The 22,021-nt window shown below is 41.9% G+C and overlaps 1 protein-coding gene across 1 annotated transcript; it reads right to left on the bottom strand.

Moving 5' to 3' along the window:
- Nucleotides 1-879: 879 nt before the first annotated feature.
- LOC143002449 (tumor necrosis factor receptor superfamily member 11B-like) lies at nt 880-15,694 on the bottom strand. Its single transcript, XM_076152538.1, has 6 exons — nt 15,350-15,694; nt 7,949-8,176; nt 6,968-7,112; nt 3,907-4,122; nt 2,341-2,565; nt 880-2,261 (listed from the first exon to the last, which is right to left on the bottom strand). The coding sequence occupies exons 1-6, from the start codon at nt 15,362-15,364 to the stop codon at nt 1,867-1,869; spliced, it is 1,224 nt and encodes a 407-aa protein (XP_076008653.1). The 5' UTR covers nt 15,365-15,694; the 3' UTR covers nt 880-1,866.
- Nucleotides 15,695-22,021: the final 6,327 nt, after the last annotated feature.

Below are 22,021 nucleotides of genomic sequence, written 5' to 3'. Positions count from 1 at the left end.
TCATCATAAAATCTGACACCAATTTTTTTTCAAGCACAGTGTAAGTAAACCAGTAATGTTTCCTTTAAGTTTGACACTTAAATGTAATGAACTTCAATGCGGTTCACTTTTAGGATAACATCAATCAATGTCAATCAATCATTAAAAAAATCCCCCCAAAAAGTAATCGGAGTTCTAAAGCCTCAAAAACAAGGTTTCAATTTAAAATACCCTGAGGAGGTGAAGTCATGAGATCAAATTAATTCCAAGGAAAGTAATATTTCTAAATTGAATGAAGAACTGCGATATGAAGCAGAAAGATTGATGAGTGGCTGACATGCAGAATGAGCCATGGGAGAGACATTGGATTGCACAATCAGATGAGTCAGAAAGGTTTAAAAATGATTAATTCTATCTGTGTGTGTGTGTGTGTGTGTGTGTATGTGTGTACCTGCCTCAACCTGCCTCCAAGCAAATCATATTTCCCTTGAAGACTTCGACAGAGGTGAGTCATGGGGTGTTAACCATCTGTATGCTGGAATGTAATGTGAACGTTTGTTTTGTAATGAGCCAAACAAGCGATTCCATTGCTTCTTCATCCCTTTCCAGAGAACAGCGGAGGAAGAAAAAGGGATGAGACGTAAGATCAGAACAGTAAAAGCTACTCATATCGGAGAGGATGTGTGATTGACAGATGCGTGGAGTTTCGAGTGTGGTCACTGTCCTTAACATAACCTATGAAACCTCCACATATATTTACACCCTGTACAATATAAGTCCGGGTTAATTTAGGAAATAGTTCCTAGTCTTGATTTGCTGTTGATCAAAGCTTGATAGAAGTTCAGTATAATAAACCTGTTTTGACCTTTGTTTGCTCTGTAAATATGAAAAACAACGACATATTCTAACAAACAGATTTTAATCAGATCGACATTGATGTTCACAAGTTACAGGAGCTTAAAAAAGGTACGGTCAAGCATATATACAATTAATATTATAAAAGTGATAAAACAACATATAAAACAAATATCACTTTGTGAACTTGCAGCATTTGGAATCCAGTATTTTTGTTAAAATAATAAAAACAAGCCTTTACATAGTCAGTATGTAAAATTATTTTAAATAGAAAACAATTGCACTCCTTTGTACATTCATGAAGCTGACAATTTTTTAAAAAGAAATCAGATGAGCTTTACTCGCCAGCAGTCCAGAACAAAACAACAAAAAAAACAAAAAAACAAAAGGAAACCTGTAGAAAATAAATGTATTTCATTATGAAACCAAATCCTTCCTCTCGAACAGCGAGAAAACAATAATAAAAACACAACCTCTGTTTTCCCCTCTTCCATAAAATAGTGCTATGTACATTTTAAATATTTTCTCATTTTTCACAAACTCCAGTCTAAAAGTTCCCAGGAGATATCTGGTATTTGATTAGGTCTGCCTGGAGTTCACAGATATGTGTGTGTTTTTCCCTTCAGACACACAAATTGAAGGTGAATATAAAGTTATTAGCATCCAGTCAGTTAGCACATATACCACAAAGACTCAAAACATCCCTTATTTTGGCTTAATTCTTTGATAGAAACTGTGAAACTGTGAACAATAAAGAGAATTCACCTTCACATCATGGCAGCTGGACAAAACTCATGCAGGCATCATGGATTTGTATAAATAGCTTGATAAGGTTTGATGAAATGTTAATGTTCTGACATTATGAAGTGACCCAAATCTGTTATTCTTTCACACATACATATATCCTACTGCTCTGCTCTCTCTGTGTGTGTTTGTGTGTGTGTGTGTCTGTGTGTCTGTGTGTCTGTGTGTGTGTGTTCACTCTTTGACAATACATTTGTGTCTGCTCATGCTTCAGTACTTCTCTTTGCCTTATTCGTTGTGCAGCTTATGAGTCTTAAAACACGACTCATCCTGAAGCATGTTAACAAACATCTTCTCGTACATCTTGTGTGCAGAGGTGCTTCCTATGATGCGGCTGATCTTCTTCAGGCCTTTCAACAGGTAGCGCGGCGCCTTCTGGCTGCGCAGGACCCTCAGACTGTGAGACAGTCCTTTAGCCAGATCCAGCTCATAGTTTGCCGTCTTCCAGAGGTGAAGAAGCTGCAGGATGTACTGCCTGGGCTGGCAGGAAGAGACCACGGCCCGGATGTCCTCCTGTGAGACTCTGACCCCTGGCAGGCTGTTGGTGACACTCAGGAGGTCATCCAAGGTTAAGTTCTTCAGGCCAGTGCAGCGAGAGACCTTCCTCTCACAGTGGTTCACACCTGGAGCGACAGGTGCTCGTATTAAAAAACAATGAAGAAGAATATTGAAGCAAAACAGCGGCGTGCATCATGTCAGTACCTTGTATGATGCCATACAGCTTGTCCTGGTCTTTGTTCTGCTCCCTCCAGAGTCGGAGCAGCAGGAGGACCTGCTGCTGGGGACTGCAGGCCTTCTTCAGCTTCTCTAGGTTCTTATGGTCAACCTTCCGACCTGGAAGACTCTCCAACAGCCGCTCCAGGGGCACCGAGGACAGTCGCAAGGAGGCTAGAGACTGGAAGACCGCCTCCTCACAGAGGGTCACATCTGGCACGGAGAGAAGACGCAGACAAGGTCAATGGGTTTAGACGACACAAGTCATTTAAGGATTACTGTCTCGCATGTGATCATTGAGCGAAAATGTAATGGATATTGTGGGATAAAAAGCTGGAAGCCTGTGCTTTTATGATTCATTAGGATTTATCACATGTGTTCGTGTTTGGTGACTCACAGGTTCACAGTTTCAACTGGATACCAGATGACAAATCTCCCCTGATTACATGCTTGGATCTCCCCTAAACTCTCATTGGGTTTTTATATATCTGGCTTTGTTTACGTGTGTTTGTGTATGTGTTAAATCATTTGGTTTGTAACTTGACCGCAGCAGAAACAGGATTTCCTCTCAATCTCTTCCCCAGAGCAGCACCGTGCCAACACTGACATCGGTCTGCTTGACACTAACTAGCCAAGCCAAACTGAACCCATCTGTGGTGCTCGGCGCTAAAGCAATCAGAGCCACGGTGCACTGTGAGCAGTCGAGCAGAGCAAAACACTAGAAACACACACACACACAAACACACACACACACCGCCTATCTGTTCTGCATTTGGGTGAGTGAGTTAACGTGAGTGACTAATAACACCTTTCTTACAGCGGTAATGCATTTCTTGTATGCGTCACTGTTTTGGAGAAATGATCTTGATTGATGGAGGTCCAGGTGTCATGAGAGGATATCAGGCTTGTTTCCCGTACGTCTACATCATATAAAGTCCCTGAGTCTGTAATTGGCATTGACATCATCGCGGTTTCTCAAAATCATGCGCCCAACTGCTTTCAATTTCACTATTTCATCGTAGAAAGCGCTTGAGCTTTTCCACAATCTGCTGCAGACTTTCTGTGGCTGCGTGTATTTGGCTACAAGACAATTTGTGAATTAATGTTTGAGGCGAGCGTCACTCTCCCCCGAGGGACGTGAACCTATGCTAGTTGTGTGTGTGATGGAGTACACTTCTGCATGTTCCCGGGTGTGTATCTACGTGTGTTTGTGTGTTTGTTCTTGCCTGACTGTGGTTTTACAGACCGTGGAAATTCAGTGTCATATTTGGGGCTTGTTTTGGGTCTTATTTCTATCTAATCTGGAGAAGAATGGAATCTGGACAATGAAGCTGACCAAGGAATTCCCCTGCCTTTAGCTGCAGAATGGGACCACATGGTTAAAATAATCCAGGCTTTACTGATTTCACATTGTTGACAGTTGAGGTTTGTGTGTGTGTGTGTGTGTGTGTGTGTGTGTGTGTGTGTGTGTGTGTGTGTGTGTGTGTGTGTGTGTGTGTGTGTGTACACTCCACAACTGCTGCAATCTCTCAAGTGAAACCCAAAGGCTCTCACCAGTGTGGCACAGAGTGTGATGGTGGGAGCACTCCAGCGTGGGGTTCTTGTCCTGACCCCCGCAGAGGCTGTCTGAGGTGGACGTGCCCTGTCTCAGTGTCTTCAGGCCCAAATCGGTGCAGTTTCTGTGGGGCAGACATGGCTCAGCGGAGGAGCCGCCTACAGAGAAATGCCCGGGTGGACAGTGCACGCAGGCGGTGTCGCTCGCCGGTGTACCTGGAGGGGAAACACAGACACCGACTGATTACCATCAAAAGGTTGTACCGTCCTTGCAAAGTCATCAATGATCAGTCAAGCATTGCTGAGTAAGCAATCTACAAACAACGTGGTTCCATTGACCACAACATCACATGACGAACCGTCGATGGATGTGTGACTTAGAACGTGACGAGGAATGTCTTAGTCACTGGCTGTACCTCGTTTAGTTTGACCTAAAAACTTTCATGCCACAGTGACTCAACAAGTCCATTCAGCTGACGAGGAAAGAGGAAGCATGAACATGACAGACTATTCCTAGTCAGCAGCACAAGAATATAATGCTCCTTTTTTAGAAAACTATTAACATTAGCATTAACCTGTAAAAGTATCTTCACAATAAAAGCCCATATGCGATATCAGCTGAGACAGCATATCTTTAAATGCCTGATGTCACAATTTTGATTCACAATTTAACAAAAATAAACAATATTTCACATTTTACATTTTCATCGTTACCGTGGCTGCTCCAGTTATACTCTTACAGTGCAACTCATCACGCACGCATGACATGCATAAGGCATGTGGTGGAACTATCGTAACCACATCCTAAGCTTTATCTACGCAAGTGAAACGTTTTTTTTTTTTTTCAAAGATACATCTAACCTTTGAATTATTTCCCGCTATCAGGTTATCTTGTGAGAACACAAGACTGGTTAACTATGTTGAAACTACGACACAGCTACTTCATTTCCTGTAATACAGCTAATTACTTGAGAAGCTTATCCAGCTTGTGGGCTTTATATGTTGCCACTGTTTCGTATTTTGTCAGAATTTCCTTATACACCGTGTGACATCGTGTTTTTTTCACACTGTCTTTACTTGTTTTTTACAGACAGAGACACTAAGGTAGAAACGGTTAAATGAGGAAATCTGGGGAACATTAATGTCAAATGTAAAAGAGCTCACCAGTTGCAGGACTGGACTGAGGGCTGTCTGACATCCTGTGGTTTAAGACTAAACCACAAATGAAGAAATGATTTTACATAATAAATATCCCTCTGTGCCAGCCAGGAGAAAGTCCAGATATGTGGCCATACTATCTGTGTGTGTCTATTTGACTCTCAAGCCAAACTATAGATCCTTCTATGATGTGTTTATTGATCCTATGGGAAATTATGCTTCAACAGGTTTACAGGTGTTGCGTCTCAGATCTATGAGGAAAACTAAATTCCAATTCACGGTCAGTGTCTCCTTGTTCCATGTCACTATCAGGACTTGTTTCAGGTTTCTATAGCTTGTGCATGTGATCATTCTAGGCCTAGTTACTTCTGCAGAGGAGGATGCTTTCATTAGTGTTTGACTACAGAATATATATATAAGAGTGTATGATCAGTTAAAGTTGTTAATTATTTAATTATTAACACTAAATGGCAATAAAGTTGTATGTATGTGTGTCTTTCATGTGATGCTATTCAACAGTGAGAACAAAAGAGCCTAAAACAATAGAAAAGCTCATGTTAACGGCCTTTCCATGCTTGCGAAAAACTCAAAGTTCCACACAGCAGATTCATTTACACACCAAGCCACAGAAATTCACGTCGTTTCAGTGATTCATCGCAATGTCTCCACAAAGAAATCTCCACAATGGATAATATTTGATCATGTGCCTGTCAAGCACTGCTGCAGTATTCTGAGAGAAAGCAAGTTTCTGCAAGGGAAGTGCCACATCTCTCAACCAAACCAAACAACTGATAATCCGCTGTATTAAGAGTTTCCGACAACTTAATTCTCCTGTGAAACGCGTTGGGGCCATGGATAAAGATATCCTTGGAAGATGTCATTCATAAATATTACAATTCAATTCAAATACAGACACGTGTGTGTGTGTGTGTGTCCATACTGTGTGGAAGTAAGGATTAGAATCAAAGTGAAGACATGAAAGGCAAATTAGGTCAGTTAACAAATATTCATCACCCTGGTTTGACACATTGCACACAGATGAAGTCAGACGACACACACTCAGAGGACACAGACATGGTAGACAAAAAAGGAGATTCCATGAGTTGTGCAGCTCCTGGGAAATATTAACTCATCCTTTGACATGACGTTTTACTTCTAAATTTGAAAACCCTAAATTTCACAGTTCTTCATTTTATAATTCAGATAGTTGTGACATATATGTGCCTCGTGTCACAGCATTAGTGAATCATCTTGACTCAGTTATCCCGTCAGTGGATAACTCATGTTCTGGGCTTTGGAGGATGCAACATCACTGTAGTTAAGGAGAAGATGAATAAAGCCGCTATTGGCTTTGTGTGTGTGTGTGTGTGTCTGTGAGAAGAAACAGAGACAGACGAAGATGAAAGACACTGTTACACCCTGACACACCTGCATATTTAACGCTAACTGTCCAAGTCTGTGGTCTGCAGCTGTGTGTGTGTGTGTTCGCTCGCTCGCACATACTGTAACTGCACATGTCATCGGTCAGAAGAGTTTAAAGCTTAGAGGAAGAGAAGGGAGAGAAACAAATGACCGTCTACTCAACTGAAGTATTTGTCTAATCATTCTGTTCCCTCAAAGAGTTGAGGGAAAGTGAGACAGAGACGCAGGGAAGAGACGTAACGATGACATAGAAGCTGGCAACTCTCCAACAGTTAGTTACAAAGTCTCACAGCAGACGTGCCCATGAGCAAGGCACTGATTTCAACCATTCTGTATTGATTACCAAAGTAATTCTGTATCATAACGATCAAATAAACAAAATTGTACAAAAGACTGCAACTTCTAATGCAACCAAATGAAGCATCCAGATTTACCATCATTATGAGTTTACTCACAATCTTAATCTTATTCTCAGTCTTACCTAAAGATGCCACTCCGTAGCCCGGTGGACAGGCGCTGTGTGTAATGCAGAACTCCACCACTAGATGGAAGCCTGGAGCGCACTCGCACAGTTGATCATGGGTGCTGTTGCATTGCTGCTGGACCAGCTGCCTCTCCTTGCACACCTAAACACACCAAACACACACATTATACAACAGCCAACACACCGCACCGGTGAAAGGTCACCGCACCATGTCCAACTTCTGTGTCCGCAAAGACATTATTTCTTTGTTGTCTTAGTGTTGAGATAAAACAAACGGTCAGTAGTTAAGCATGAATCAACTTTACCTGTTTGATTCCTTTTTGTGAGATTTTATGCTTTTACAGTACTCAGCTGTATTCCAGTCGGAGATATTTACTCCATTTTGCAGATTTAGATTTTACTCGCAACATTAAAATAACTGTATATTGCTAAACTCATTCTTTAATGTTCCCCTTCGGGTTTGAAACTTGCCTTTGGTCCCACATAAAAACAAACAACATCAAACCTGAAGAACAAAATACAATATATTTACATAAAATGATAGAAACACAGGCGTGTGTGTGCCTCTTTCACTCCTTCAGAACTCCAAAACTGGATATAAGTTTGCACCTGACGGCAAAACTAAACTCTCCGCTTCTTCAAAAGGTATTTTGAACTTTAATTCTGCATTTCTCCTGTGTGGTCTCTGTACTTTTATTTAATTGGATTTTAAAAAAACGTCATTCTCCTCCCGTCACACCTGCAAGGGCAAGGAAATGAGCAATGATAGCAGGAATGGTAACAAAGAACAAATTAGAGGTTTCATAGCTTCCTGAGTACAATACAAATCCAGATGTTGTTGACTGCACATACTCCAGCAAAAGAGGAAAAACATCGTATGAGAACATGCAGCACATGGGTGAAATAAACAAACAGCAAAGAGGAAGAAAAATAAAGAGAACAAAAGAATAAGAGGATGCTGTGTGATCATGTACACACCGATGTGCAGGACTGGCACGTGTCGCCCCAGTGCCAGTTTTCAGCAAAATGCCTCTCAGGACAGGGCTGGCACTCTGTGGGCCTGTCAGCAGTACAGTGTCGTTTCACAGCGGTGCCAGGAGGGCATTGGTCGCAAGGCAGGAGGTCAGAGGTCACAGGATCGCGGTACTGGTACTTTGGCGGTACAGCCTGCTGCTGGAAGGCCCAGGAGAGGGAAGCAGTGAAGAGCTACAAGGGAGACAGAGAGAGAGAGAGAGAGAGAGAGAGGAGAAGAGAAGAGACTGGGTTCAGTTTCTTGGATGACAGCAGTGAGAAAAGTGAAATCCATCTCAAGCACAACGCTCTTTTGGTTCAAGGTTCAAATATCTTTACACTTTGGAGAGCTCGACGGCACAACCGTTCCAGTAAAGAAGAGGTGAGGAGAAGGGCAGAGCTGTAAAGTTGCAGCTCTTGATGGACACACAGTCTTAAAGTGATTTCCTCTGCTCCCAGTCTGCACTTTGGGGACACAGAGGAGAAACTCAAACGCAGGATACACCAGGCTGATATACTGCACTGCACACTTTCAGACATCAATGTGATTATAAATCATGGCAGCACATGAGGCCACCTGCCAACAGTGTTCTATAAAAAAATTAAGATTATTATAGGGGCTAAAAGACAATTAATTGTGCAGCTCTGGGTCATTTGAGTAAATCTCTGTCCCATTTCATCAGCTTTGGTTCATAAGGGAGGACGCCTTGTAGCTGACGTGATCTGAGAATGATATACTGCAACTCAAGAGGAAGAGAGAACCACACCCATGCAACCCATCCAGACACGCTGTCAAGTGACTGGCAGGAAGCGAGCCTGTTAGACAGACATTTGTAGCTTCATGCTGGGAAAAAAAACCTGCATCATCGCCTGAGCAGGAACCAAAAAGCTTTATGTGGGTAAGAGACGTGTAGCCATGCAGCTGGATGAGGGTACATGCACACCAGATGTCACACAACTGACTCCTTCCACCCCAAAGGCCCTCAGCTAATGGCTCTGTGGACTTTCCCGTTGGCCGGGATACATCAAATTTCTAACAATAGGCTGTGCTTGCATTGTGTGTGTGTGTGTGTGTGCACCCCCCTGTGTGTGGTTTGCTGCATTCAAGCATGTCTCTGTGTCTGTCTCTAGCCCTCTCTCTCTCTCTCTCTCTCTCTCTCTCGCTCTCTCTCTCAGTGTGCACATGTGACTGCGCAACATGAATGAATACACGTAAACATCCTACGTGCATGTGCGCACAGGATGTTTACGTGTATTACGTGTATAGGAATGTGTGTGTATTGTAGCATGTGCTCATGTTCAATTACCGTCTTCCTCAGTATTGGTCTGCGGTCTCCTCTCCTGGCTGCTGTTCATAAAGTGAACTGTTGGAGGTTACTGGGCTTTCCCCATTCACCACCAGGATACAAAACACTCACCCACACTGTTCTGCAATTTACCCGCCAAACACCATTGATCTGCGTGTGTGCGTGTGTGTGTGTGAATGTGCTTGTTCAGTTCCAAGAAATAATCTACCAAAAGAATCTACCAAGTGTATGTGTGAGTAAAACAGAATGGAATAACTATTTGCTTGCATGTGTGTGTTTGTTATTTTGCCCCTCCCATTTACTACATGACTGTACACTTTTAATACACAGCCCTTTTAATACTTTATGACGCTACTAACTGCTATTCCATTTGCAGATCAATCACATCACCGATGTTCAATTGTGCACAAAAGGAAGAAGGTCACATTCTTCCATTTCTATTTCCTTGTGCAAAATGGATCACTGAAAAAGATAGTAAAAATAGATGAATGGGTTTCGACGCACCAAAATAGAACTCAAAGCTTCAAACAGCCTGGCGAGCGCAGCGGTTTTCCCGGCAAAACCTATGAACCTCTAAACTCCACATTCGGTGGAAGGCTTTCATCCACAGCGACTTGCTGAGCATTGCTGTGACTACACGTGTTTGTTTGTAGCATGGGTGGCCCTCGCGGGAATCAAACCCATAATCATAGTCTTGCTCTTCAAATTAAGAAGTGTATATACACACTATTAAGCCACAAGGCCACAGCCAATCAATTTCGAAACATCAGACGGGTGGAGTCCACAAGCAGGACCGACTGTGGGTCACCTGATTTTGGCAATCTGGGTTGGGTTACACTTGTCGTTCTGCTTTAATCATCGGTTCAAGTTTGGAGTTTACTGGCAGGTCCAATCAATCCTCAATCAAAGCCTGGCCACATGCGGACGCGGTCAGGTTTGCATTGTTTTCCGAATTCTACATACAGTAAAGTAGCGGTAGTGTATGTTCAATAAGTTGCGGCACAGAAATGCTGTAAGTAAGGTTTGTTTTGGGTTGCTGGATGAATGTTCAAATTCACTTTGAAACAGTGACACATTTCATCTTATGTAACCAAGGGAGGATCATACAGCGGATGAGCCACTGCGATTTTATGTGTTCAGTGTTCAAACTTGCACTGCTGTCGTTCCTCCTGCCTCTAGCCCAGTTTTGCATGTCGTTACTCCATAGAGAAGGAAAAGCATAGCAGCACATAAAGATACCAGCTTGAAATCGATGAAAATATGTCAAACTCACACTTGGGGACACTGTAACGAGCATCAATCTGTTTCTAAACTTTAAAGGAGATAACGTGCATTAGAGTGTTTTCTTTCTATCAGTAGCTAAAAGAGATATTGAACTTTTGACCCTCCTTGTCGCCTTAGATGCTGACATCTGACGACATCACGGGCGACCGCTGGAAACCCAAATTACACGGCAGCCAGGGGCCTGTGACAGCCATAATTATACCGTTAACATCATCAGAGTGAAGCTCAGTGCGAGGCATAACCTACACTGCACCGCCAGCAGAGGGGGAAGGATGAAGTTAAAGGTCTAACGAGCAAGGCACAGAGGAAGGAGGAGGATGAAGGAGCAGCATCAGTCGGCAAAGGAAGGCGGCTTCTGACTTTTAAATCCCATAACTGCAAGGAAAATATACAGAATTCTTAAACGAATGTCAAGGTGCCATTGAGCGAGCAATTAACCTCCAACTAAACCCCTAACCTACAGTGCAGAGTTATGGCTCTCACGTGAATGGGTGTGACAGGTGGGAAATGAATGTAAAGAATAAAACAATATACTGTAGTTTCAATATGTTAATGTTTGCTTATGTATTTCATGGCCCTGTAGTCCATCTGAAGTGAGCTGAGAAGAATCCTTATCTATGCAGCACAAAGATGATCTTGACAGCGTTTAAACACAGAACATGTGTCATTTTACAGATGTTTAGCCTCAAGAATGAAGCGGACAAACGCAGCACAGGTGTATTCTGGGATGGGTGGTGATGTCTGCGGTCATTTAGGAAAAAGGCCTTTTGCTTCCCGCAATGGGAAACAAAAGCAAGACCAAATTCAAAATTCACATTTCAAATGTTTTCCACATGGTAGAGACGGAATGTTAGTGGCCGGACCGACTTAATGAATGAGAAATACATGGCATGATTTCTTTCTTGATTAGCTGTTTTGTTCCACTTTGTAAGAGCTGACGTGCATGCAAGTGAGCCAAAGTCCTGCATGTCTGACACAACCAACAAAATGTAAAAAGTGTCATCAAAGTGCCAAAACAAACATGACGATCAAATCATTTCCAAATGCTTTTTTGATTTAAAACAAAAAATAAAAGCAACCTTTTGTTTTAACCATACAAGCTCTTCCTACGCTTTACCTCAATGCAAAACCATTGTCAAAACATGCATGCAAATGTTTAAAATGCTTCCAGGACAAATGAGTTCTTACATACAGCAGATTATAATGTATCCTATATGTACGGATATGAAACAAACGCAGAGAATCAAAGCTTGGGTTGCCTGAGGTCGGCGTTAAATTCATGGCATGAGGAGAAGAACCGTGGCACAAAGGGACCAAACCACATTACACCAGTTTGTCCACCAGGCACATGGCTTCAGTTAACTGTAGAACGCAGGTGGTCTGAGGGGGATTCCAGCTTTTGGAAGTGTATGTGTGTGTTTGTGTGTGTGTATGTGTCTGTATGTGTGTGTGTGTGTGTGTGTGTGTGTGTGTGTATATGTCACATCAGTGATTAAATGTGAACTGGTCATCCACTCCATACATTCATCATTCAGGATCTCATGATTTGAGTCCAAGTTAAGCAAAACAAATATTGTAATTTCTTGTTAAAACATGCTTTGGAAATACGATAATAATGCACTAAATATAAGATGACTTGAATCTATCTAGACGTTGTACTTTGCTTTCAAAATCTTAACTGATACAAATCATTTTTTCTTCAAATATAAGTAAAACAGATTGTATCAATACATAAAAATTACATTTTATTCCTGCGTGTTCCAGGTAACAACAATCTAAAGGATGAGGTACAGATGGAATACCTGGAATGATAAAACATGTGTTGCAAGTTCAATGCCTTTGTAGCAAATAATAAGTGTACGAGTAGTGTGTTCAATTGTTAAAGGAGGAAAGGTTATTGTAGCATGCAGTTATCCACATGTCGTCTGAACATAAATAAGTGAAGAAGAAGAAGACAGTACAGTGGCTGCACTGGTGCGAGTTTTTAAAGACTAGACGAGTACAAAGCCAAGTCAAATGTGACACAATTCAAACCGCATAAATCAAACACCCCAACTGTAAACTGACAGGAATTTGCATCACATCAATGTTGCTGTTTTTGATATGAGTCACAAAGTAGAAAGATAAAACTAAGAAAATATATCATCACCACAAATACAACAGATAACTACTGTGCTCAAACACACACACACACACACACACACACACACACACACACACACACACACACACACAGGATCAATGAGTTCATCACAACATGTGTGTTCACGCAATTGCATATACACACACACACACCCACACCCACCCACACACACACGCACTTCTGCTATCAGTAGTACTGTTGATGGAAAAGGGGAAGTAGAGGAACTCCGAATACGTTTGTGAGTCAACGTTTGAACCTGTTTGTTTAAAACACAAATGTTGATTGTATACCTGACTCTCTTTATCTCCCTCCCCCATCAACTGCACTTCCTCTCGCTTTCTCTTTCTATTGTGCTTGTTGAGGGAAAAAAAAGAAAAGAAACTGTTGATTCTGTTTGGTCAAGTCAACCCTCTGCGTACAGTAGCTTCTCCTGCTTGCGTGTGAACCTGCAGCCACATTTAGGGAAGTTGATGATCCTGACGCCAACGGCAACAACAGAGAGTAACGGAGACGCACGCTTAGAGATAAAAGGGAGCGTAGATAAAATATCAGAACAAAGGGAGGGAGATATAGTCTGTACACACAGAGATTTGTGGCTGAATGGATGGATGAACTTCTGCTTGACTGACCGCACATAAAATATACTGGCAACTGAAATCAGTACTGAACATACCCTGAACTTTAATACACTCCTCACTTGTGTTTTAGCGACAACCAGAACTTCAGCTTTACATGTGAGATAGCCATCGGTGTCTATAAATAGTCAAGTCTCCTTCGCTGAGACGTCGACATGAAACATTCCTGCTAGGACTCTAGGTGCTCCACCAAAATGAGCGTCTAAGTCATTCAGAGAATAGATGGAGCATGCAGCTGCCTGGTGATGGAGCTGACTCAGTTCTTGTGTGTTTTTTACTTGCTGTCACTGGTAGACTTAATAAGATGCCGCCTGGCTGTCTGATGTAATTGGACAATGACTGCAAGTCACAAGTCTCCCGGCATTAACTCTGAACCAACGCATGTCACACAGAGATCATCCGGGAGAAGCACCCATGCTGAGACAAGCTTCAAAGCCTATCTGGATACAGCTTGGAGTTACAGCCCAGGTGAGGGAGGCGGCACATGATGGTAGCAATGCTTAAGACCTAAATTGAGTACTGCACCTTTAATTAATAAATAACTAAGTAACTGATAGACTGGCTGAATGATTAACAGGTTGTCTGCATTTTGGGGGATTCTGTAGCTGGAAATAGAGCAGGACTGTGGCTGGATACTGCAGTTTGAGCACTGACCTCATACGTACCTTTATAGATCACTGTCTTTCTGGCTGTATGAATGATTGACTGACTGAGGGATGAACTGGAGACTGCACACACAGACGAATACTGTAATAACACATAATTTGGCTGCACAGCTGACACGTTGTCTGGCTGTTTTGCAGGAGTTCAGATTGCGCTGAGTTAGATCAACTTTAGACGGTATCATTAAAATGGAATCATACAGTGCAAACGTTCAAGTAATATTACTGACTGACCATGTACACAGCATCTCTGTCTGCCCTACACACACACACACACACACACACACACACACACACACACACACACACACACACACACATCCAAACACGCAGTCCACATGCACAGATAATAGCTCCAGTGTTACACGTACAGTGTATGATCTGTTTCTGCCCTGATATGCATCTCAACATGAACATATGCAAAAACTGCAGCCCATCATGCAAAACGCTTTTCACCCAAGGGCCAAAGATTTAAAAACACTTGTGCAACACTGTAGTAATTTATTTTCTTATGTTAAGCCGGAAATTTGTTCCAATCTTGCGCTATAGAAGGCAATGAAATATAACCTGATGTAACCTTTTCATCCTCTGACCCGACACAGTAAAGAGTCTATATTCTGCACAGTAAGACGCCATCATTGTGAGTTATATACACAGGACGAAGTCAGGATAGCGTGGACACACTGTAATCAGTGTGTAGCAGTGTATGTCTGCAGTATTGTGGACATGGATACAGTGTAGGAATACCTCCAAAATTACAATCTCTACAGGTGTGACCCGAGTCTTAAACAAAGGTAACCTTATACACATTATGACAGTTGGAAGACATATGTAGAGGTGCATTCAAATAACTGGTGTTCTTTTACTTCATTGAGGATTAAAGTATATCAATACCTGATAATTCATATATTACCTGAATGAATTTTAACTATTAGCCTTTTAAATGTTACACAAAGTCCTACCATACATACACATCAATATGAATATGAGCCATAATAACGCTTAATTTGCATTTTCTATTAAAGTGACGTCACCTCAGTCTGGTCCCTGCATCTGATGATGTTTACCACCAAAATGTCAACAGACTCTGTTACAACATGTGCAGACAGGAAAAAGACGAATAAGTCTTTTTAGTTGCTGCTTTTAATTTGATTAATTCAATGAATCGATCGCGTCTGTACCAAAACAAACTGACTTCCATCCGCGCGTCGCAGACTCTCGCTCGGTTCATACCCGTTAAAACGTCTCCTCCGGCTCCGGTGTAAACACGTGTGAGAGCGGCGGAGTCACCGGTCACACACAGGCGGAAAGCAGCGAGGGAGCGCCGGGTTACTCACCAGTATGAGTTTCATGGCTCAGATGGATGTTCTTTCTTCCTTTCTTCCTTTCAAAGATGGATCTCACTCACTATCCCAGCGCTCGTCTCCACTGCGTAAAAGTGAACTGCAATGTGATGGGGTCTCCATCACCGATCACTACTTATAAAGGAGAGAGAGAGTGGGAGAGAGAGAGAGAGAGAGAGAGAGAGAGAGAGAGAGAGAGAGAGAGAGAGAGAGAGAGAGAGGGAGAGAGAGAGAGAGAGAGAGAGAGAGAGAGATGCAGATTGGAAATACTGCGTGGTGGGTGGGCTTTCCCTCTCTCCCTCTCTCTCCCTCTCTCGCTTTCCCTCTCTCTCTCTCTCCCTCCCCTCTCTCTCCCTCTCAGCCATAAAAATAAATTGTTGCATCCTCATCCTCGTGAGTTGCGTCGCGATTACGCAAAGCAGTGACTTGCGTAGGCGAGACCAAGGGAAACAAACAAACACCAACAAACATTGAATTGAACAAAACCATCCACAGAATAAACAAATAAGAAACGCAAATGTCACAGGGAAATTTATAGATTTCAATCAATGGATGATAATATATTCAGCCCTTCAGTATTAGGTCATGACTGTGTCATTATTTCATTTTATTTAGAGTGACAGAAAACTCATAATCTCTATTACACATGTTTCACGGCTGCTGACACACTGTGGTAGAATGATAATGACACAAACCTTTCCATATGCCTCTATTCGCTAATATAAATTGTCCAATGCCAAAATGTTTAATGTATATATCTGACAAACTGTGTGTCAGAGCAGAAAAAAAACAACACTTCCATTAATCAGAGAGAAAGAGACATTAAAGAAACATAAAGAAACATTTTCCTGGATAAATGTTTTTGTCTCACTTATGGTGCCTGGTTTGACAGCCTATGAATACAGTGACTGACGTGTGTTTATTTGAAGCGGTCGAATCATTTAGTAAGACTGGTACATATGCTTATTTGCACAACTATAGGAGGAATGTAGAAACTTTCTTTCTTGATGGATGCACACAGCATGAGCAGAGCAGAACCTGATGTCTGAGCCTTTGGAACCACTCTGCGCTCCTACGTGAAGATACTGTGTTGCCTGTGTCTGTTGGGCCTCAGGGGTAAAACAGCTTTCAAGAACCGCCATCCTGCAATTATGGACTAATGGAGGAAGTTGGCAGGTGTTTGGTTCTTTTTCTTTTAAGTATTTGGCTCTAGAGAATTTATGTCTTAATGCAGCGTGGTGCCCGACTGATAAAGCTGTCATTGAGTGACCTGCAGCAAAATGTATATGGCTTGGATTCTCTGATCTTGTAAACTTACTGTTACTACCAAATTACTGTTACAAAATGTTCACTTACGAGACAGAACATTGTATCAAGTATCTATCTAAGATCAGGGATTTGTAAATTGAAAATGTTGGGCACTCTTGATGAATGCAATTTAAACTGGTTTTTAGTTTTTCATATTTTTGCAAAGCTTTGAACCCTGATGCCAGTGATGACAGCTTATCTCTCTCTCTCTCATTTGCATTGTCTTATATATCTTAAAGATGTGTGAGTTGTTTGACAGGTAGACAAATGATGCTGAAGACGCATCACAAAGAAATCATTCAAAAACAGTTCAACAGTTCGCGGGGGTCACGGTCACATCCATCCCAATTCCTCATCCTTTCACACAAACAGGCACTCCTACACTGTGATCTGTGTGTATGATGTTGACACAAAACCACTGACGTCAAAGGTCCAAGAACGGAACTGCTATTTTCGGGCCGTGTGAACGTAGAGGAATGACAAAATGTCAGAGAGAGCTGACGTAGTAAGCACCAATGCTCAACGTCATCAATGAAAATAGACGCTCATCCACCTACAAGTCTAAAAGGCATGAGAGGGAAATCTTAGCGGTGAAGTCACAGCTCACCACAGGATGACTAAACACACACACACATACACACATACAGACACAAAAGCAAAATCACACAAAAATACACACTCACACACACATCCCTCAGCAAAGGAGGGAAGGGTGTACCGCAACAATGGCGGAACAGAAGCTGAAAGTTCACACACACCCTCTCACAAACAGAGTCACACACACATACACATGCGCAACAAGTGGACTTGACGTATGAACAAGTCGGCGAAAATGTTTGTAAATGCCGTACGCGTAGGGGAAATGTGGGCGATTCAAGGTCAACCAGATGCTGCTGCGGCACGGCACACACTCACACAAACACACACAAACACACACACACAAGCGTACAAGTACAGCCACGGATAATGATTATGTTCACATCTGAATCAAAAACTTTGCGAAGCTAGTCATGGTAAAGTGGTAAAGATGTCGCATCTACAGCTGTGTGGCGCTCTGATGATTTTAGCAAGTGCCTGATTTAAATTCAGCTGCAGAGATGAAGAGATTAGTTCTGCTGGCGTGCTGCTGGTTTGCATACAACTGGAAGATAATAGATCTGCCATTACCATAGTCAATTATCTGACAGTTGCCTTGTACACTGTATTTGCCTAGTAGTGTAGAACTCTGAAATACCTGTCTCTCTCTCTCTCTTTCTCTCTCTCTCTCCCTCGGTGTGTGAGTGTGTGTGTGTGTGTGTGTGTGTGTGTGTGTGTGTGTGTGTGTGTATGTGTATGTGTTGGCATGTAAGTGAGCGCTGAATCCATCCAAATCCGCACTCATTTCCATAACAGATCCCAGACATGGATGAATGGAAAAAGGAACTGATGAATGTTGTGTGTGTGTGTGAGGATGGTGACCTGAGACAAGGAGAGGTGGAAGGGAGGACAGGATGAGGTGATGATGATGATGATCATGACAGTAACAGACTATGAAAGGCTTGCTAAATAAACTTGAGGGGACATTAATTCATAAATTGCTTTTAGGTGTGAAAGAGTTTATATCTGTCTATAAGCCACTTGTCTGCATGTGCTGATGTGGCTAAGACAAAGATTTTCATTTGGTCTTTATTCAATTGTGCATGTCTGACATTCCTGTGGTGGTAACTATAACAGACCAGCTGACAATTACAGTTTCTGCTGCTGCTGAAGTGTGTCAGTACAGTTTCAGTGGAAGATTCATTTTTCCACTTCACATATTTATTTGAGTCTAAATGTTTGTGAAGGCCTTTTAGTGGCTTGAAGAAGGTTCACTTTACCATCCCTGCTGTGACTTGAGTTCCTGGACTACATATAGTGTTAGTTTAACTATTAAAGCCTGTTCACATCACTTCTCCTCCTCAGTCTTATGCAGTATCTTGTGCATTTCATCATCGAAACAAAAAGTGCTGTTATTTCTGTGGACAAAATCTAAATGGCTTTGAAATTTTGTGACCAAAATGCATTGAAAGGTTACTTGTCTCCAATTATTCCAATTTTCTACCTTGATAAATCCAAAAATCTAAGTATATGCTGGAAATCAATAGAACTATGTCCTTACCAACATATGCTATGCTATGTTCCTTAATACACACTTGTGCTATTAAATAAATAAACGTCAAGTATTAATTGGAGAGACATTGGATGCCTTTTTATTTGGGAAGAGCCAAGAGGTCAATTATGAACCAGAATTCATGTGTTTGTCACCTGAAAAAGCTCCTCTGTGTGCACTTAACACTCAAGGTCAATGGGATTCTATTGTAAGTCAATGGGAAATAGTGACCTTAGTGCAAAATGCTTTCAGGAAACCCTGGCCACACTACTTTAATATGTGTTGTTGTACAGTGAGAGAAGAAGCGTGTTGCCATGTTAGGTTCTTGACCTTCTCAAGTTTTCCTCTCCGCCTTCTTGCGGTCCACCTCAGAGTTCTAGTTTCACTGTGTTTTATATCTCTCACTGCCTGGGCCCCTTCGATGGAAATCATAGTGGACAAGTCTTTATTTTACTGACTGATGAAAAAGCCCCAACAGGATGCTGAAATTATCAGTATGGGGCTAAGGTATCTAGAAACAAATATGGACGTATGGGGGTGGTGGGTAAATTAAAGAAAATGAAGCGTGGGGTCAAGATAATATTGTAGTGACACATTTGATGAAGATCCATTAGAGATGAGACAAGAAATATGGAAGGAGTGTGAAGAAAGTGAAAGAAAAACAGGGACAGAGCATGAAAATGGAGGCCTACAGTGGACCTTGTACTCGAGGTTGGAAGTCCTGCCAGTCAAAGCAGTGAGTCACATGTGACCTTGAGAGAAGAAATAACATCACAGGGGTCCCTGGACACTGAGGGCAATGATGTGGTCAAACTTGTTTTCTCTGAAACCTGACCAAGTACATGTACAGAGTGGTGCTGAGAGAGACGAATACAGCAAGGATCTCTCTGTAAAGGTCCTGCCTGCATGCCTGTCTGATGGAGAAGGAGAACTTAGCAATGAGGTCACCTCGTACTGGTTGAAATATGTGATTTGCTTGCCAACAAGCTGCATTGATATTACATGTAACAGGGGTCTGTCCAGAAACCTTTGTTGAGCGATAGTGAACAGGCAACACATTCATTAATTTTGAATATCTATTGCAATTGCACTGCTGTGCACAATGAGAGAGAACAGACAGAGTTTTTGGTGCTGTCTCCCGAAAGCCCGCTCTGTTTTCATTGGCCGGCTGCGTCAGGCAACACCCTCAGACTGCAAAACATGGATTCCGCCCAAACACTTGCTCATTAGCCGATCCAAAATGAAACTCTAAGCGCAGATCAGAGCATATGGGTTTGACCTACTGGATGCATTTGTGTAGCTCAAACTCCCAACAATGTTACACGAAATGTGAAGGAAAATAAGTGTCTGAGAATTGATGATTCTCATGAAATGCTGCATGTGTATTGAAATCAAATCCAATCACAATTTATTTGTACAGCCCAATATCAGACAGATCCCGACCCAGCCCAGAGCTGGTATTCAGATGAATGGAGATCAGTTCAGTGTTTCTCCTGTTTGTAGTTGACATTCCCTGGCAAGCCTCTTTACTGAATAAACACATAAAACATGGATTGTATATTAATCCTGCCACTTATTGACAATTTTATATTAATTATATTCCTTTGAGAGACAGCAACTTCCAGTTTCCAGAGAATCCAGTTTAATCATCCAGGGAGCGATAGACAGACAGACAGATTGAGAGAGAGCTAAGAGCGAGAGAGAGAGAGAGAGAGAGAGAGAGAGAGAGAGAAAGAGAGAGAGAGAGAGAAAGAGAGAGAGAGAGGGAGAGAGAGAGAGAGAGAGAGAGAGAGAGAGAGAGGGAGAGAGAGATTGCATAATTAAGAGAGACTGAAGTCGATGCTGCTGAAACAACCCGTGTATTGTTTAGAATGGGAAATGTGATCTTGAATCTTTTCGCCATAATAAACTTTGCTGTGAACTAGACCGTGGACTATGCAATAATAAGCATTCAGATGCAGGACAAAACTGAAATCCAAAGCAGTATTTATCAGCTCCATAAAAATCAGGTGCACCGCAGCGTTACAACTTCCAGAAAGAGCTAAGACAGGGCGAGATGTTATCCATTTTTAAGAATGAGAGAGGCATTTTACAGACAATTCTTTGCCAGGAAACCACCAGATACTGTAATATACATTTCAAAGAAGCTCACAGTTCAATTACAAGGACTTATTTTACAGTGTTTGAAACATTTTGCTGCCAGCGGGGGAGAAGTGACGGACAGGGAAAGTCAACAGGCAAGAGGGGAGCTGCCTGCTTCCGTGTTTGTACGAATCGTTTCATGAAAAGAGCGCTGAATGTGTGTGTTTGTGCTGATGTTTACCATCCAAAACGAGCGTGTGGCAAAGAAGTTCCTACTCACGGCCACAATCTACTGTGGCATACACCCAAAGTAAAGATGGCCACACTGTGCAAGTACTGTACATACACTGTACGCTACAAGGCCTCACCCTTGGAGACCTCAGTTACACTTTAATAAAATCACTGGAATAAAAATAAAACTACAAACCATAAAGAAAAAGGAAGTAGATTTTGGCAACAACTCTGTAATCCAACATATCATTTTGGAATATTTTCATGTTTCAACAAGAAATATTTAGTATTACACTTAGCCATGGCTGCAAGTCTACAGCAGAGGGAAGGAAGGTTTTAATTCTCTAACTTAATTTGACTTTTACTGTTTCACAGAGAGAAGGAACAAGTTTGATATAGAGAATGTAACAAATCACTCAACGCCTCATATTAGCACTGTGGAGTCTCTGCAGTAACATTAAGACCATATGACAATAAAACCTCCGCCATGGTTTTTCTTGTAAGTTAGCAATTCAAAACACGTTCAGGTTCAATTCTTCGTCTTTATGTAAGACACACGTACCTGCTTATTTAAAACCTTTATTAGGATTTTGAGACTGGGTTTCCTTTCAGTCTTTACTTTCTGCTGTGCTTTCGTTTTTAGTCTATTTCAGATCTACTCCTACCCCATTATTTCACACTGAATGTTCAGCATGCTTATTCAAGAATGACATAATCGAGACTTGACAACAGGGTTTCCACTTGTGTCGTGCATTTTCACTTTGTTGTCTTTTTCCATCATTATCTCTGTGAGTATTTTCCACTGGGCTAATCTCCTGCAGTCTCTGGTTAGCTTGGAAAAGATGACAAACAGGCTAGCAGCCTCTGAAACAGCAGCATGTTTTCCTGCTTTCTCACCAGGACGCCACTGGCATGTT

Source organism: Genypterus blacodes, unplaced genomic scaffold, assembly GCF_046128005.1.
Source record: "Genypterus blacodes isolate CSIRO-AG114 ecotype Tasmania unplaced genomic scaffold, CSIRO-AGI_Gbla_v1 ptg000057l_1, whole genome shotgun sequence".
In the NCBI taxonomy this organism is placed as follows: Eukaryota; Metazoa; Chordata; class Actinopteri; order Ophidiiformes; family Ophidiidae; genus Genypterus; species Genypterus blacodes.
This window is presented reverse-complemented; position numbering and strand designations above follow the sequence as displayed.

Coding starts and splice junctions, on each gene's coding strand:
- LOC143002449 (XM_076152538.1), bottom strand. Junction 7,113..7,948: donor CGTGCCAGTCCTGCACATCG/GTGTGTACATGA, acceptor TGGTGTGTTTAG/GTGTGCAAGGAGAGGCAGCT. Junction 2,262..2,340: donor GCTGTATGGCATCATACAAG/GTACTGACATGA, acceptor CTGTCGCTCCAG/GTGTGAACCACTGTGAGAGG.